Source organism: Schistocerca serialis, chromosome 1, assembly GCF_023864345.2.
Source record: "Schistocerca serialis cubense isolate TAMUIC-IGC-003099 chromosome 1, iqSchSeri2.2, whole genome shotgun sequence".
Lineage (NCBI taxonomy): Eukaryota > Metazoa > Arthropoda > Insecta > Orthoptera > Acrididae > Schistocerca > Schistocerca serialis.
The window spans coordinates 854059278-854075897 of record NC_064638.1 but is presented as its reverse complement, the minus strand read 5'-3'; the positions used below and the strand labels follow the sequence as shown (position 1 = coordinate 854075897).

The window sequence follows — 16620 nt, the reverse complement described above, 5'->3', positions numbered from 1 at the left end:
AGAAGAAGAAACTGAAACTATAAGTACAGGAACGCAGCTGCGAATATGAACCCTCATCGTCTGTATATCGGAATTACAACATTGAAAATCGGTGCTAGATAGGGATTTGAAGATAGATTTCCAGCTTTACGCGAGCGGTCTCCTTAATCGCTTCGGCTATCAGTGCACGAACGACGGCCAGACCTAAGCTTCCATATTTCGTTGTCCGTGTGGCACAACCCGCACTCGTATGTTACACATGTTCCTGTCCAGGAGAGTCGACAGCCTGGCATTGGCGAATAAACACGAAATAGCAGTGCCTGTGTTATTAAGAAGTACGAAGTAATGTTACTTTGGACACGCATGCATGTATGTCCGCAGGAACACTGCTTTGTACTACTTAATAACATTGTCTCTGTTATTTCGTATCAAACGTTAAGGTCTGCTGCCGATACTGCAGTTCTGTGAGAGTCAAAAAAGGACGTGGAAGATCAGTCGAACGGAATGTAGAATGTCTCGAAACGAGGTTATAAGATAAACAATAACAAAAGTAGAACGAAGGTTGTTGAATTAAATCAGGCGATCCTTACAGAATTATATTTGGAAATGAGGCACTAGAAGCAGTAGAAAAGTTTAGCTACAGTATTTGTACAGTTAAAATAGCTTACGGTGGTCGTATTAAAAGACAGGACACGTCAGGGGTAGCCACATAAAAAACGAGACAGACGGGAAAAAGTAAGTAAGCTGTTTATTATGTCAAAAGTAATCGCCATAATTGTTAGTACAGTTAACCCACTGTGAGATAAGGCGGTCAGTGCCTTCTTGGAAAATCGTATGCGGTTGCCAACTCTGTAACAACCCTACCACAACAGAGGTCAAAGCTTAATTATGATTGTAGTGTTGCTCACGCTGCTAAATATTGCATTTTCGAGCGACAACAAGGTTATATTATGTGGCAGGTGTCTTTAGAGCACAGTTAATAAAGTCATTTCTTGAAATAATGGATAAACTAGGCACTCATCTTTTCGTGTTTCCCACGCTGGTCTTGTTGTGAACTCATGGCTCAATCGTCGAAAATCTAGGTAGTGATGATTCCAAGCTCGGATGCAAAGAGGCCTAGGTGTTATTCTGCTATATTCAAAAGTTTTTTAGATGTGTTTCATAAACCATTCTTGAAGATTAAACTTTTGCAAGTTAGGACAATGGTGATGCAAAAAAGTAATCAGCACTCCGAATTTAAGTTACACTTCTTTTTTATTACTTTTGTTGCAATATCACGTAACTCGTTCCAAAACATCACTTCACAATATAAAACATACTTGAAAATATCTTCCTCACTGTTAAAGTTCACATTTCATAAACTGACTACAATCTGCGTCTTTTTAACATGACGACCAAAGCTTGACTCTCTAAAATAACCGCTTACGCGCCCAAAAATCAGAGTTACAAGTACGTCAAAGATCATAGTGACAAAAGAAAGAATACACATAAGAATAATATCATTGCAATATATACATATCTATGTATCGAACTACCTCTACATTAATGAAATCAAATCTGAATGTTGTCACAGAAATATGTTAACTATTTTACAGAAACACAGTAGAATATTGCTGGTATCGAGAGGTTGAGGTGAGGTGCCGCAATGGTTACGTAATTCAAGTACCATTACACAACGGAACCACGATTGTGCCCAGGTGTGGATCTCTTCATCCGAGGCAAATCGTCGGGCATTAATGTCTTTCTTGAGAGCTCCAAAAATACGGAAATCGCATTGGGAGAGATGGAGACCGTGTGGAGGGCGTGTAAGGGCTTCCCGGCGGAAGTGCTGCGTCGTAATCAAAACAACTTTGGCGACATGTTGGAGGGCATTTCCTGCAACAGATGCTGCCGTCCGTCAAGATTCGTGAGAGTTTAGACTTCATTGCGTGCTTTAATTTTCAAGGAGTGTCCACGTACCGCTGTGCGTTAATCGAGGCGCGCCATGACGTCCAAATGCCCAGGAATGTTGACGCATGGTATGATTCTGTTGTGGGATAACGCCCGTCCAATGTTGCCAAGGTTGTTTCGACAACGCTGCAGAAATTCCGTTGCGAAGCGCTTATACGTCCTCCCCACAGTTCCGTCTACCTTTAGGAGTTCCATATTTTTGAAGTCCTAAAGAAAGACATTCGCGGCTATCGATTTGCTTTGGACGAAGAGGTCCACGCCTCGGTAAAATGGAACCGCAAACATTTTCTCGTGAAGGCATTGACCGTTTTGTTTCACAGTTGGATAAATGAATTCATAGTTATGGCGACTACTTTCGAAATAATAATTTACTTTTTTTCCCCATCCGTCTCTTCTTCATTTGACTACCCCTTATGAAATGTAGACTGGCAATAACAAGAAAAGCGTTTATGAGAAAAGAGCAATTTGTCAACATCTAATATAAGTATGATTGCCCTGAATGTAGCCTTTTAAGGAAGTGAAACGTGGGCGATCAACACTTCAGACAAGATTACAATAGAAGTTTTTGAAATGTGCTTTACAAAAACGTTAAAGATTAGATGGGCAGATGGGATAATTAATGAAGTAGTACTGAGCAGTTTGGGAAAGAAACGAATTGTACATGCCATGACTAAAAGAAAGGATTGGTTGATGGGACACACATCCAGGGGCATAAAAAAAATGAAAAAATACAGGTGACCGAAGTTAAAGCATGCAGGTTAAAATGGATGTGTGTTGCAGTAGGTATGCAGAGATGAAGACGCTTGTACAAAATAGGCTAGTGCGGAGATCTGCATTAAACCGGCATTATTCTGACGGACGACCAAATTCAATAACAGGTACTCCTATAACATAACTTTTTAACCTAACCTAGACACCTGGCTTCGCTGCAGCTAGTAATGTCACCACACGCATCATTCCAAATAAAAAAGCAAAATGATTATTGCCACTGTTCTGTTCTCCCTCCCTCTTCCCACAACCCCTCACCATTACGTCACGGATTACAACCGAATCCTGATAGTGAATACAGGTTCACTCCCTGTATTCTTGAAATTCCATACTCAATTGCAGGAACACCTTCAGAAACACTTCTTCTTATTGGTGGAGGTGTTGCGTGACACAGAAACAGCACCCTACTGAGCAAATGACAGTCCATGTAATTATTACATAGTACATTTGATGATTAAAACAAATTTATGTAAGTACATGAGCGGCACATAGTAGTTAACACCAGATCCTAAAAATACGTCATAGTAACAGGCAACGTCACTGTGAAGAAAAAGGTTAAGAACAGTCTAATGCAATAATTTGTTCTGGGGTGATGTTCCGAAATAATGTATTGTAGACCGAGGGCTTTTGTGACGTAAATATGAAGCAAGAGGGTGGACCAGTAGAGAAAAAATGTGCGAGTGCTAAACAGTCCAAAGTATGTTACAGAAGCTCTTAGAGGGAACAGGCATTCAGTGATATGTTCAAGGTTCAAGCTATAGTCTATAGTCTATTGAAATGTTCATGAAAGTTCTGCAAGCTGTAGCATTTTTTGATGTAAGGATACTGGTGCGAAATTGATGTATCGACGTCGGCTATATGCAGATGCGATACGACTCACAGGGATAGAATGTGTGAATTGAATCACTTTATGTTGTTGAGTTGCACGAACAAGTTGAAGATTCTCTAAAGTCTATTCTGTGAATGTAATTGTAGAAGTTCAGATGATGGAAAGGAATCCTTACGCTGAAAGACGGGTTTCGTCCACAACATGTAGCTTCCATGATTACTGTGTCATTTGCGAGAATTCTGTCATGTACGATCGACAAAACATATCAATTCTGACAATGTTCTCAATTCCTGTCGATCTTCTGACCTCAACTGCTCTAATAACGGGGAATGTTCGTCCCTGCTGTCATCCTTCTTCCCAGCCAGCGTCGAAACCAGTTAAGTAGTGTGTTAAGTCTCGAGGTCGATGACCTCAGCAGTTTGGTGTCTTAGGAATTCACACACATTTGAACATTTTGAGTAAATTGCAGCTTCAGGGTAAGATCAACTTATGCACTCAACGACGTAACCAACGTAAAGAAGCCGATATGTAGGAATATTGGGACATCGGTACATACTTACGCGTTAGATGTATCGTGTAATAGGGCTAACGAAATGTTGACTGTTCGACTATAGTACGCAAGGGGCGTTGGTGCAGACTTGGATACGACATGTGTGACGTGTAACGTTGGCTTTAAGGTTTCGGGGTATTGATGGGATGTACTGAATTCGGAGATATTTAAGTGTCTCTTACGTGGCGTGTCCTAGCGGCGTGTCGATTTTTAAAGGATATTGACTGTCAAACTGAGATTGAACGATTTGGATCATATTGGTAACGTGTGTGTGACCATTTCGCGATCCACTACATGCTTTCTTAAACTGCATTCGTCAGAATCATACTGATCCCAAGTAGAGTGTTGTGAATTGGAGTTACCTCTCGATACGTAGGGTAAAGCCTTGTTGTAATTGCCCCCTTTCATCTTTCTCTGTGGTCTGAATCTAAGTGCGAGGAAAGAGTCCGCGCCGGCCGAAGTGGCCGAGCGGTTCTAGGCGCTTCAGTCTGGAACCACGCGACCGCTACGGTCGCAGGTTCGAATCTTGCCTCGGGCATGGATGTGTGTGATGTTCTTAGGTTAATTAGGTTTAAGTAGTTCTCATTTCTAGGGGAATGATGACCTCAGATGTTAAGTCTTATAGTGCTCAGAGCCATTTGAACCATTTTTGAAAAAGTTCGCACTGACAAAGAGGGGTTGTTGCATTGCTGCCAACCTTTTTTTGGGAGCGTTTTTCTGTTTCTCGTACCGATCATCCAGTGAGCTAAATCTGACTTCGCGTGGCGGAGAAAAATGTTGTGTACAACAGTTGCGAAACTGCTTCTTCGAGGATTAATCTTGGAGCAAGAAAATACTAATGCATGGATGTTTTAAAAATCCACCAAACTGTTATTTTAGGTGCATTTGCTAAGCCATCCTCCGATAACTGACAGAAATGTGCGAGTGCGATGATTTAAATTTAGCGTTTTTAACAGTGATATTAATCAGCTGTGGGGAGCAACATGATAGTGTTAAGGCATGCTTGTTGGAATTTAGAGTGTCGTCGTCATCGTCGATAGATTAAGCGTTGTGGTAAACGTAAGAGGACGACGGACGGGGGCAGAAGTAGCCCGTTTTATGAAACGGCCCGTTGCGCGTTTGGCATGTTTGAGGACAACGGCGGGAGAAAAATACGACTGTGAGGGGCAGACTCCACTTCCTTTAGAATACGTGTCCGTGTCTTGGACACTGAGTCGTATTACGTGGGTCTAGTCGTGGAAGGTAAAGGACTGTCTTTGATCCCAGTAATCGGGAATAGTACAACAGGAGCACAGCAGTTCAGCACAGGTTAGCAGTAAAGGAGGGCGAGTGTACCTGCCGTGCGGACTCAAGCTGTTCAGAAGGTGAGCATAATGAAACAGTGGGGGTTAGCGGTGGAAATCGGCTTCAGGAATGTAAAAGCTGGTAGTACAAGCAGGGAAAAAGGAGGATAATGCGAGGAGGAGACGGCTTGGTAGCCGGGAGTGACGGGTAGAGTGCGGCCCAGCAGGGAGCCGGCAGTCAGTGGTGGCTGTGGCTGGGGGCTCGCTCCATAAATTAAAAAACCGGCCGGCCGGCCGGGCGGAATGCGGCCAGCAGCCGCGGCGGACCGCCAGTGCCGTAAATCCGCGCCCGCACGCGACCATCGCGTGCCCCGCTCTCTCCAGCGTGCCTCGTGTCTCACCTTACAGTATAGCGCACTTATCGTGCACCAGCCATTTACCCGATAATGATCGGGATCTACCGAGGGCGCACCACAATCTTAACGTACACAGTCGCGACACCACTGCTCTGGCCTAATGCCCGCTGGGTGCGTAAACTTGCGACAAAGCGTCGCACGAATTTTTACGTCATTGCGTGGATAAAACAAACACGTGCAGAGGAATGGGGGCACTACCACTGCAGACGATCCGATTGTCCGTTGTCGTGCGACCGTGCACAAGCTTCAAATCAGTATGAATTTTTCTAGCCAATCACGTGACACGGTGATGCATGGCGAAAAGCTAAAGAGCCTGGTACAAGCAAGTAGTTGAAACTTCCTGGCAGATTAAAGCTGTGTGCCGGACCGAGACTCGAACTCGGGACCTATTGCAAGGTTTGCAGGAGAGCTTCTGTGAAGTTGGAAGGTAGGAGACGAGGTACTGGCGGAATTAATGCTGTGAGGACGGGGCGTGAGTCGTGCTTGGGTAGCTCAGTTGGTAGAGCACTTGCCCGCGAAAGGCAAAGGTCCCGAGTTCGAGCCTCGGCCCGGCACACAGTTTTAATCTGCCAGGAAGTTTCATATCAGCACACACTCCGCTGTAGAGTGAAAACTTCATTCTAGAAGCAAGTAGTTGTTTGTGGGACCAGCAGCAGTCTCGGTATCACATGAGCAATATTACGTGCAAGTTGTGGGAGGTAGTACTGGAATTACAACAAAACAAGTAATTTTCTTCGATCTTGTGGTGTGTTTAGTGCCTGACGAAGGTTTTATGAAATGTGATTCCTCCTAGTTTGCTCCAAATTCATAAAAGCGTTTTGTATTATATTTAGAGAATTATTACGGTAACAATTCTTCCTCGTGTTGAGGAGGTGGTGTAGTCTGAGTCCTCTTCCCCTGTCCTATAAACTATCCTAAGTTAAAATTAACTGAGGCCGCTGGGACGTGCTAGCGTCGCATGTCAAAACTGAAGATGAATAGGCGGACGGAGCCTCATCGTCAGGTAGTTTCTTAGAAAACTTCCGAAGGAATCTGACAAGTTTATTTTAAATCCCATTTGTTTCTAAATAGTAAAATACGAGAGGAATTTTGTACTAATGTAATAACAAAAATGAAGACAAGTAAAATAATACTTTATCCTTAATTCAAATGGCTCTGAGCACTATGCGGCTTAACTTCGGAGGTCATCAGTCGCCTACAACTTAGAACTAATTAAACCTAACTAACCTAAGGACATCACACACATCCATGCCCGAGGCAGGATTCGAACCTGCGACCGTAGCGGTCAGTCGGCTTGGTGCGCCTAGAACCGCACGGCCACTCCAGCCGGCCCTATCCTTAATTAGAAGATTCGTTTGCATAAGAAATCTACTTACTAATTTCAGCTAATAGGAGAATTAGCTGTCTTGTAAAATCATTGCTAATGTTCTCTGCAGTGTCCCACCGCAGTGTTTTGTTCCACGTATCGACAAACGAAGATTAGATGGATAGATCACATAACTAATGAGGAGGTATTGGACAGAATTGGGGAGTGGAGAAATTTGTGGCACAACTTGACTAGAAGAAGGGATCGGTTGGTAGGACGTATTCTGATGCATCAAGGGATCACCAATTTAGTATTGGAGGGCAGCGTGGAGGGTAAAAATCGTAGAGGGAGACCAAGAGATGAATACACTAAACAGATTCGGAAGGATGTAGGTTGCAGTAGGTACTGGGAGATGAAGAAGCTTGCACAGGATAGAGTAGCATGGGGAGCTGCATCAAACCGGTCTCAGGACTGAAGACAACGACAACAACATCGACAAATAAGTTCCATTTTACAGTACCATACGTATTTAAATGATTATGTAACAACAATAAATGACTAATAATATAGTAAGTTATCAAGTGCCTGATACTTCGGAGTATAATCTTATTTATTCGTTACTTACCTTTCTCGACGGAAAGTGCTGGAAGCTTTTCTCTCACGTGTGATGCTACAGGAGTATTTCTATTATGCGATCCACAAAGTTGGTAATGTCTGTGCGCGTTGTTTGTTTCATCTGATACCATTAGAAGTCAGGAGAGCCTTCTTTGTATATCTCTGTGTTGTATACCAGAGTAATATATCGTACAATGTAACGATAATACACCTTCCAAGGAAGCGAATACGTCTGAACTGTGGCCTTTTTCACTTACGTGTTCTTCCTGACGGACACCATCAATCCAAACACCACTCTAAGCAGCATTGACGATGAAACGCAAGGCTCTGCTTGTGATCACGAGGATATAAGGTATAATGAGATTGATTCAAATGTATCCTGTCGTAGTGAAGAGCAGTTTACTAATAATGGAGATCATTTAGATGAAATAGGTGATACTTAAAGGTCAGAAGTTCCAATCTGAAACTCGAGCAACGCGTACGATACCAAAAAAAAAAAAAAAAAAAAAAAAGTTAAATTGCTCGTGAAGAAATAGTATTCAGAAGATTATGATGAGAAACTACTTGAAATTGAAAATAAGAAGCTTTCCTTTTTAGAAGAAAAGACATCACAAAGTAAAGATAGTTAATACCGATTTTTGGTGAGTACGTTGCTCCCTTGATGCTGTTAAAATGTGTCTAGTAATATGTCTTGACAGAAAAGCTGGTGTAGGGAGCCTCTACTACAGGGACTGGTAGTGTGGCCCTCGTCATAACTCTTCAAGAGCTTTCAGAGCTTATCGCCAAAACATACAGGCGGGGGAAGGTTGGTTCTGGCGCGGTAGGCTGTTCCGTAGGAGCGCTCCGTCAACTCATAGCTCAATGTATCAACCCCTCTTATTTTGTGATTCCGTTTGCGGTGGAAAATCGTGCGTATCTGAAAGGATGAATGACGGAAAAAGAGGAACAAGAAGCTAGACCAGAGGGTACACATAACTTCAACATAGCTCCATTTTTAATATCACGCCAATCTTCGACAATTTAGCCCCGGTTTTGCTATAGCAGTCAGAAGCAGCTGTCACCCGCGTCTAACTTGTAAGAGTTCGGAAACACCATACTATCGTATTTCCAGCGGTTGAAGATATGGCATTTGTTTGAATGTTTGCCGGGGGTACACGCAACTAAAATAACCTGGGTAGTGCGAGACAAATATACGAAATCGTGCAACATAATTATTAGAGCGTATAACAACATACGTATCTTCGGTTTAAATGAGAAATGAAAATATTAATTTCAGATTCAGAATACTGTCACTTGATGAGAGCGTGAACAGAAGTGCCAAGAATTACTCGAAGTTTATATAGAACTAAAAATTTGACGTCCGCAAGGAGAATGGGGAGGGGGAGAGGAGGGGGGCAGTAACGAGACGATACCTTGCCACTTCTTGGTATCTGGAACACAGAATTTTCTTTTCTTCCCTACAGAATTCTCATACAGACCTAGATATTGTTGTCATTGATTCTACTAAACTGCAGCTTCAGTCTGTTCTGGTATTACACTGCAGAAACAAATCAGAAACGCTGTGTCTGCTTTTCATGCTGTTCACAGCAGTTTACGCAGTTTCCTTTGGCTCGGCAATGGTTTACATGTTGTGCTACACTGAAGACAAATGTGAACTTTTGCAGGGCAGCACCACAATAGAATCCCTAAAGTTTTTTTCGTTGCTTAATTGTACCCATCCTTTTGAACAACTGAAAAGGATGTGTGCAACATACACAGTATGTTACTGATTTCCATGGGATTTCTCTCTTCACCTTACAAAAACAAGCATGACTGAAATATGAGCATAGCTGGCTAATAATTTTTACCAACTCCAACCCGCCTCCCTCCACAAACTTGTAGTACACACTGCAAACCATGGCCATTTTATTCCTTTCCTATGCTTCACCTGTGGGTACGAATGCATCTGTTGGTAATAAAGTATCCAATTTTCTGCAATTGAATTGCAGTTTTTATCAAGTTTGTAGGTGTCACCTCTGGGAGTTCTCTAAACCCCACAATATGTAGCATTGAAACAAGAAATGTCTGACACCAAATGGCCGTATTATCCTTCACTTGTATATGTACTTGCATAGACTCGACCCATAAACCCATAGACATCTGCAAGCTTTCAAGCACACCTGGACTGTCAAATGATTTTGCAGGAGTCCATGACACTTTGGTTAAATATTTGTGCATTAGGTAATAGCAATGACAAGTACAAATTGTGTTACGTGGTCCCACATATAATAATCAGATGGACTGAGTTCAACTGAGCACACAGATCGTAGAACTGGTCCTCCACAACCCATCCATACATCATCACAGAAGTCGCCCTCTACACTCCGAACAATGTGACTGAAATATACTGGAACCCCAAAATGCATAAAAAACTTCCTTCCTCTTATTGTTAGGTGCTCATATGCCTGAAAATCTCGAAGAGTACCTGAAGTAAAGTTCTTGTAGAAAGCAACTGTTAGGTGTGTTGGGAGAATATATGAACCTGAGAATTTTCTTCGTCTCGTAATAATTATTTGTGAAAGTTTAGGTATGTTACGCTGAGCCACTGTTGGTGATGCTATCATGGATTCTATCTCAGCAATGCAATGATAACTATGAGCTACTAGCTTCTACTTGGAAACATATTTTGATACAGCCCAATGTCTAGTAATTATTCTGCAGCATTACATAAAAATTTTGTATTACATTTATGCATACAATATTTTGATATATAGTACTTACTTACACTACCTACATAAAACGTTAAAAACAAAATGTATTTAAAATATACAGAGTGATTATAATTAAAGTCCCAGTTTCAAAACACTGAGGTAAACAAACCACTGCTCTGGATGACATCAAATTTGAATGGAATGTAATTTAAGAAGGGGAAAACATTACAGAAACAAAAAAAAATATAACGGAAAATTTTACATCTGGATAGCACTTCGAATGGCGGAATATGTAAAATGAGACACAGGGTACACTGTTCTGTAGTTTGCATCTGTCACAATGACACATGCAGGATAGTGCACTGGTGGTAGCTCTTTTACAAAAATAGTGACTGTGCGCCAGTAGCTCTCCAGAATTTTTCAAGGATATAAAAAAAAAAAGACATTATCTAATGTCTGCAGAGGGTCTGGAGGAAGTGAATACCAAGAAACAGGTCTCTTGAAGCACAATTTGGCAGGGGGAGGAAAACAATTGATGAGACATCAATAGATGATGTGGCTACATCGTTGCAGATGGAGTCGAGCGGTGGTGTGCAAACATGCAGTGCATGGGAATTGCCCAAACGTTGGACATACTGGGAGTGTGGTGCATAAAATTCTCCGAAACATCCTGCATTGCTATCCGTACAAAATTACTCCTGTTAAAGAGCTGCTTCATGCTGACATTCTAGCAAGGCAAACATTGAAACATCCTGGCAGATAAAAACTGTGCTGGACCAAGGCTCGAAATTGGGACCTTTGCATTTCGCGGGCAAGTGCTCTATCAACAGAGCACCCAAGCACGACTCAAGACCTGTCCTCACAGCTTTACTTCTGCCAATATGTCATCTCCTGCCTTCCAAGTTTCATATAAGCGCACATTCTGATACAGAGTGTAAACTTCATCCAAGACAAAAGTTTGCTCTACAGTTTCTTGTTTGCATGAAAGTGGATGATGAATGGCAATGGAACATTCTGTGCACAGACAAAGCCTATTTCCACCTCAAAGGACATGCCAGTACAAAGAATTGTAGCATTTGGGCAGCAAAAAAATCTGCTCGTACATAAACTGGTGGTACTATAGAGGGCAATGGACAGCAGCATGTCTTGTGCCAGTCTCATAACAAAAACAAGATTTCATTCTTGCTTTAGCAACACACCATCATTAAGTGTGAAAGAATGTTGTCTAATATTGATGTTATAACAAAATACATTGTTATTTATGGTAATATACTTCGTTGGTTTATTTATTACATTGAACATATTGATCGTACCTTGTAATTATAACTCAAAAACAGTGGATTTTTGGAAGCACAATTATCTGGCCTAGTTTGGGTTGTTTTGATAAGAGGAATAAGCCACCAAAAATTGTAAAAGTACTTCAGGAATATTCTGTAGATAGCATTAAACTTTATTTTATGAGCCACTCCATAATTGTACTTTTTAAGTGACATAGTACTTTACCTATGATAGGTATTGATAGGGAACTATGAATCATTTGGGCTATAATTAGTTTTGTGTACTTCCCCTCAACTCTATTTCTTGGGTCATGACATGCCATCAGTCTAATCGAATCAGTTACACAAAAAAATATGCCAATTTTAGAACACATCTCACTTGGCGAGTGAGCAGATGTAGCCAGAACATGTTTTTTGAACAATAGAATTTTTATTGTGTTTAAAATTTTATGATCAAATATAGCTGTACCAGATAATTGATACTAATTTTCTTATGTTTCAGTGGTGGCAAATTCATTAGTATTGGTGAGAAGATTAGATTGCCAGATGATGTAACTATGGGTTACATAATTGGTGAGTAGTACTCCTACAACATATTTGTAAGCAGTTATATAACTGTTTGTATGTTGTTAATTCTAGCTGTGTTGCTGAGTTTGTTTGTTATGTTTATTTACACAAAAATTCATAATATCTCATGTTAAAGTACTCAATAAATAGTTCTCATCCACAGTGGTTTGCACTCGTTTTTAGAATCTTCAAAAACATTTAATAAACAACATATATCACTACAAAACTTTTATTGCAGTTTTCAAAAGTTTAACATCCTTTTCTTTGGAGTGGGATCTAAAACATTGTTGTTGAAATATATTTTAAATTTTTTTTGTGTGTATGTACTATACAAAGAAGCAACTAATATTAACACAGATGTGCAGAACAGTTTTTTGTGAAGATTTTGAGAATTATTTGGATTTATTAAAACTGGCGAATTTCACTCCAGTAATCAGCTACTCAAATATGATGATTTTAGAGACCAAAATCCAAAACATAAAATTTATTAGTATTATTTCTTGGAAGGCTTGAATTTTGTGAAATATTCAAGATTACTGTTCACTGCAGTCAAAATATAAACTTTAGTAACAAATTGTTATTTCCTATCAAATGTCACTGTTGACACCTGTCTGTTTACCATTCACATTTCTGCTGACAGTATTGTCATGCATGCGTGTGAACAGTATTATTCCAGCGTGTTACTGGTAACTTTATAAGTGATGGGAAGTGAAACATATGAGAATCTATGACTGAAGAAAAAAAATTATATATCATGTGCACAAAAGTAGTTTGGATCAGACAAAACTCCAAATCTTCAATCCCCTTTATATTATTTGCATGAAGGTGGGCAAGAAACTACTGCAAATTCAGTTCAAAGGTCAATGTGTAGTTTACATTGCAGTAAGGCAAACTATCCTGGCAAGATAAAATATCCACATACACATTTAGCCTACGTGCCCTTAGACATATTCATTTTGAAATGTACTGCAACACTGTGAAATTAATGATGATTTGTTATGTCTTTTAAACATCACCTATTATATATTTTAAATGGCACTACATGTGTCAAGACTGCCATTTTTGTTATTTGACAACTGGTGATGGTCATTACCACCATACAATTATAGAACAAAATAAAAACCGTAGTTCTTATCACAATAATTTTTCTTTATTTTCAGAGCATATGCTTCAAAAACCTTTGACTGTAATAGAGCAATTTCATTCTCATCTTGAGCCAATGAAATTCTTGAGACCTGACACAATACAGGATCAGGTGAGTAGATACACTGTACAATATATCTTTGTATTTAAGTTTTAACACGTGCTTTCTTCCCATGTTGTTCACTTCCAGCAGTAATTCTAAATTTGGTAGTCTAAGCTCTAGCAGATATTAGCCATGGTCCAATGTTTAAGGCATATGGGTAGCAATGACATTAAAAGTCATTTTTATAAAACTTTATGGAATGCAGTATAGATTGTACTCCCCCCTTACCTCAGAGTAATACTGAGGGCATGGTGAGATATGACCCCACAAGGGTGCAGACACAGGGAGGTGGAAAATTGTCTGGGGATCAAAATTAAGTATTAACAAGTAGAGATATGCAAGTTATTCTACCCATCATGTTCTTACAGTCTGCCCAAGACAAGAAACCTTATCCTCAGCCCATGACTGTAAGTGCACACTGTTGTCATGTTATCCAAGTAGTATCGTGAAGAAATGTCTGTTACCAGACACATAGCTATTGATAACATCACTGCATATGGTGCACACAATAGCTGTACATGATCCACAAATTCAACAATGGAGTTCCTGCTGCCACTTCGCTACAGTATTCTAGGATCTAAATGGTCTGTAGGTGGGTGCCAAAGCAAATCTGCTGTTTCAATTAAGGCTTCAGATGTTGCCCTGATTTCTGCCAACTGATGACTGGTGCGAGGAGCAAGAAGAAAAGGTGGAGAATACATGTAATAAACTAGACCCACCTGCCAGTACTTGTACTCTAAATCTTGATCTTCTCCCGTTGTGCTGAATGTTCAAATAACTTACGGGAATACAACCCGATAACGCCCTTGACAACCACTGATATTTTGACAGGCGATCACTCCATTGTTTTCAAGATACAAATGAAATAAGAGATTGCTATGCATGGTAGATGATGCCAGAGTATTTTCCAAATAATGCTTCACCTTTATTAAAGCTATTTACAAAATAAAATTTTGTAGATCTGTAGGAAATATTACCAAAAGGTAGTTTTGCAGGGGAGGAGGGAACAGCTTTGTCACTTCAGCGAAAGGTGCTAGATGACCTTGCTATGGCTCTGCCTCCTTTTCCTCAGGGAGGAGGCGGCGAGGGGAGGGGAGGGGAATTTAAATTTCTGTAACACTTGAAGATACTCTTGAGAGCTACCATAAATGTTAAAGAAAAATTTATAAAAGTCGTAATATATTGATTCGTTGTACTGTGCTAAAATAGAGGGTGCATATGTTACTTCTTTTCACATTCTAGAGAGTAGTTTTCATGGAAATTGGCATGAAATTTGCCAATGAAGTTTACTGTATTCATCATTGTATTTGCTAAATACCATATTTTTATCTCTAGGGCTGACTTAGAATGTTGTTACAAGAAATTCAACTTATCCTTCAGTTTTTTTTATTGTCTTACTGACACTTTCTTGTGTCTATCACTATGACAATTGATGTTTTAGTCCAAAACTGGATTTAGAGATTGAAGATACACAATAATAACAATAAAAGGGAAACTGAAGTATTCAACAAAATTTGCTAGGACACAGTATTGTTAAGGCTAAACATAGGAGGATAATAAATAAAGAAATTTGGAACTGTAATTTTGTATTGTATGGACAGAACAAGACCAAGAGAACAAAACAAATAATTCAGAATGTAACTATAAGAATTTCACACGTTAGACTCTTTTCTTTCATGAACACAAACAACTTGTAGTATGAAATTTTACACAAGATTTCTATAATCATTCTACAGCTATATGTCTACTGATCATAAAAAAGTCATAGATATGTGATAGGATAAATTACACTTCATGGTGACATGTTTTTAAAATGCTCCTTCTATGATTGAGAAAAGAGTTGTACAACTGGTAATTCCAAGAGTTTTAATTTCTTTCTCATCTCTTGACTTCATTTCAGTATGCACTTAGAACAAAGGAAGTTAAAAATTCTGTGACTTATTTTGTTTATACTCTGTTGTTTGAATTCCTCTTTCTGTTGCCACTACTCTGATAGTCATACCTTCCATACATCACAAATTTTTAATGTTGTCCTCATTTCTGTCCAATATTAACATATTAATTTCCAGATAGGACCAACATTTGAATTACTCTTGATTATATGCTATGTTCTAATAGATCATGTTGAAGTGATACTGTAGTGATATTCTTAGTGCAAAATTCGAGCAGTTGCTGTAAAGAATTTGCTGTCAACATGAAAGTATGTTATAATGTATTCTGATGTAAAATAAGTAAGTACCTTAAAACAAGATCTTGTGCACAAACATATATTTGGTAGGACATGAGTAAGTTACTCACTGGGACCAACGACCTCAGCAGTTTGGTCCCATAGGAATTCACACACACACACACACACACACACACACACACACACACACACACACACACACTTGAAGTTACTCATTTAATGCCAGGTACAGGGTTTGATACCCAGTTCATATTAGGATTTTTCCTGTCACCAAACCCAAGTTTTACCTCAGGCAATGATTGTATTGTGATATATGCCAAGTTGTGCTGTGGTTCATAGTGCACTTTAAACTGTAGGTTGCCCTATAACTGGGTATGCAAGTAATTTCTGAAGTCGGAGGAAGACGCCTCCACCGGCCGCGGTGGTCTAGCGGTTCTAGGCGTGCAGTCTGGAACCGCACGACTGCTACGGTCGCAGGTTCGAATCCTGCCTCGGGCATGGATGTGTGTGATGTCCTTAGGTTAGTTAGGTTTAAGTAGTTCTAAGTTCTAGGGGACTGATGACCTACGATGTTAAGTCCCATAGTGCTCCGAGCCATTTGAACGATTTTTTTGAAGATGGCTCCAATAAGACCATGACTAGTAAAGCATTTCAGTTGGATGGACTATTCAACAAGTGCAGTCTGTGAATTTTGTAGTTGCTGGAGTTACAAAGTACATACAACATAACTGCTGATGTTCAGGTGAAAACAAAAGAAACTGTAGAAAATGGTGAATGCAAGAAAACGTCAAGGACCTGTAGTGTAATTTATCAGAAGTTTATATTATAATCCATTTAGATGGTCACTAATCAAGACACTAGGCATGTTTAAACTTGGTGTTCAGATAGCATGGGAATGTAAAGTCCTGGAAATAATGCCGTTGTATTTGTACCAGAGTATTTAATAAAAGAAAACT

General features: G+C 39.9%; 1 protein-coding gene and 1 non-coding gene across 2 annotated transcripts in view; both read left to right on the top strand.

Moving 5' to 3' along the window:
• LOC126485332 (fringe glycosyltransferase) overlaps window positions 1–16620 on the top strand; it is a 653108-nt gene that overhangs the window by 631636 nt on the left and 4852 nt on the right. Inside the window, exons 8-9 of the mRNA XM_050108865.1 lie at window positions 12166–12236; window positions 13391–13485. Of these exons, the coding sequence (XP_049964822.1) occupies window positions 12166–12236; window positions 13391–13485 (166 nt within the window). The remainder of the gene's footprint in view (window positions 1–12165; window positions 12237–13390; window positions 13486–16620) is intronic.
• Window positions 6256–6330, top strand: Trnas-cga (transfer RNA serine (anticodon CGA)). Its single transcript has one exon. It is a non-coding gene; the product is annotated as a tRNA-Ser (tRNA).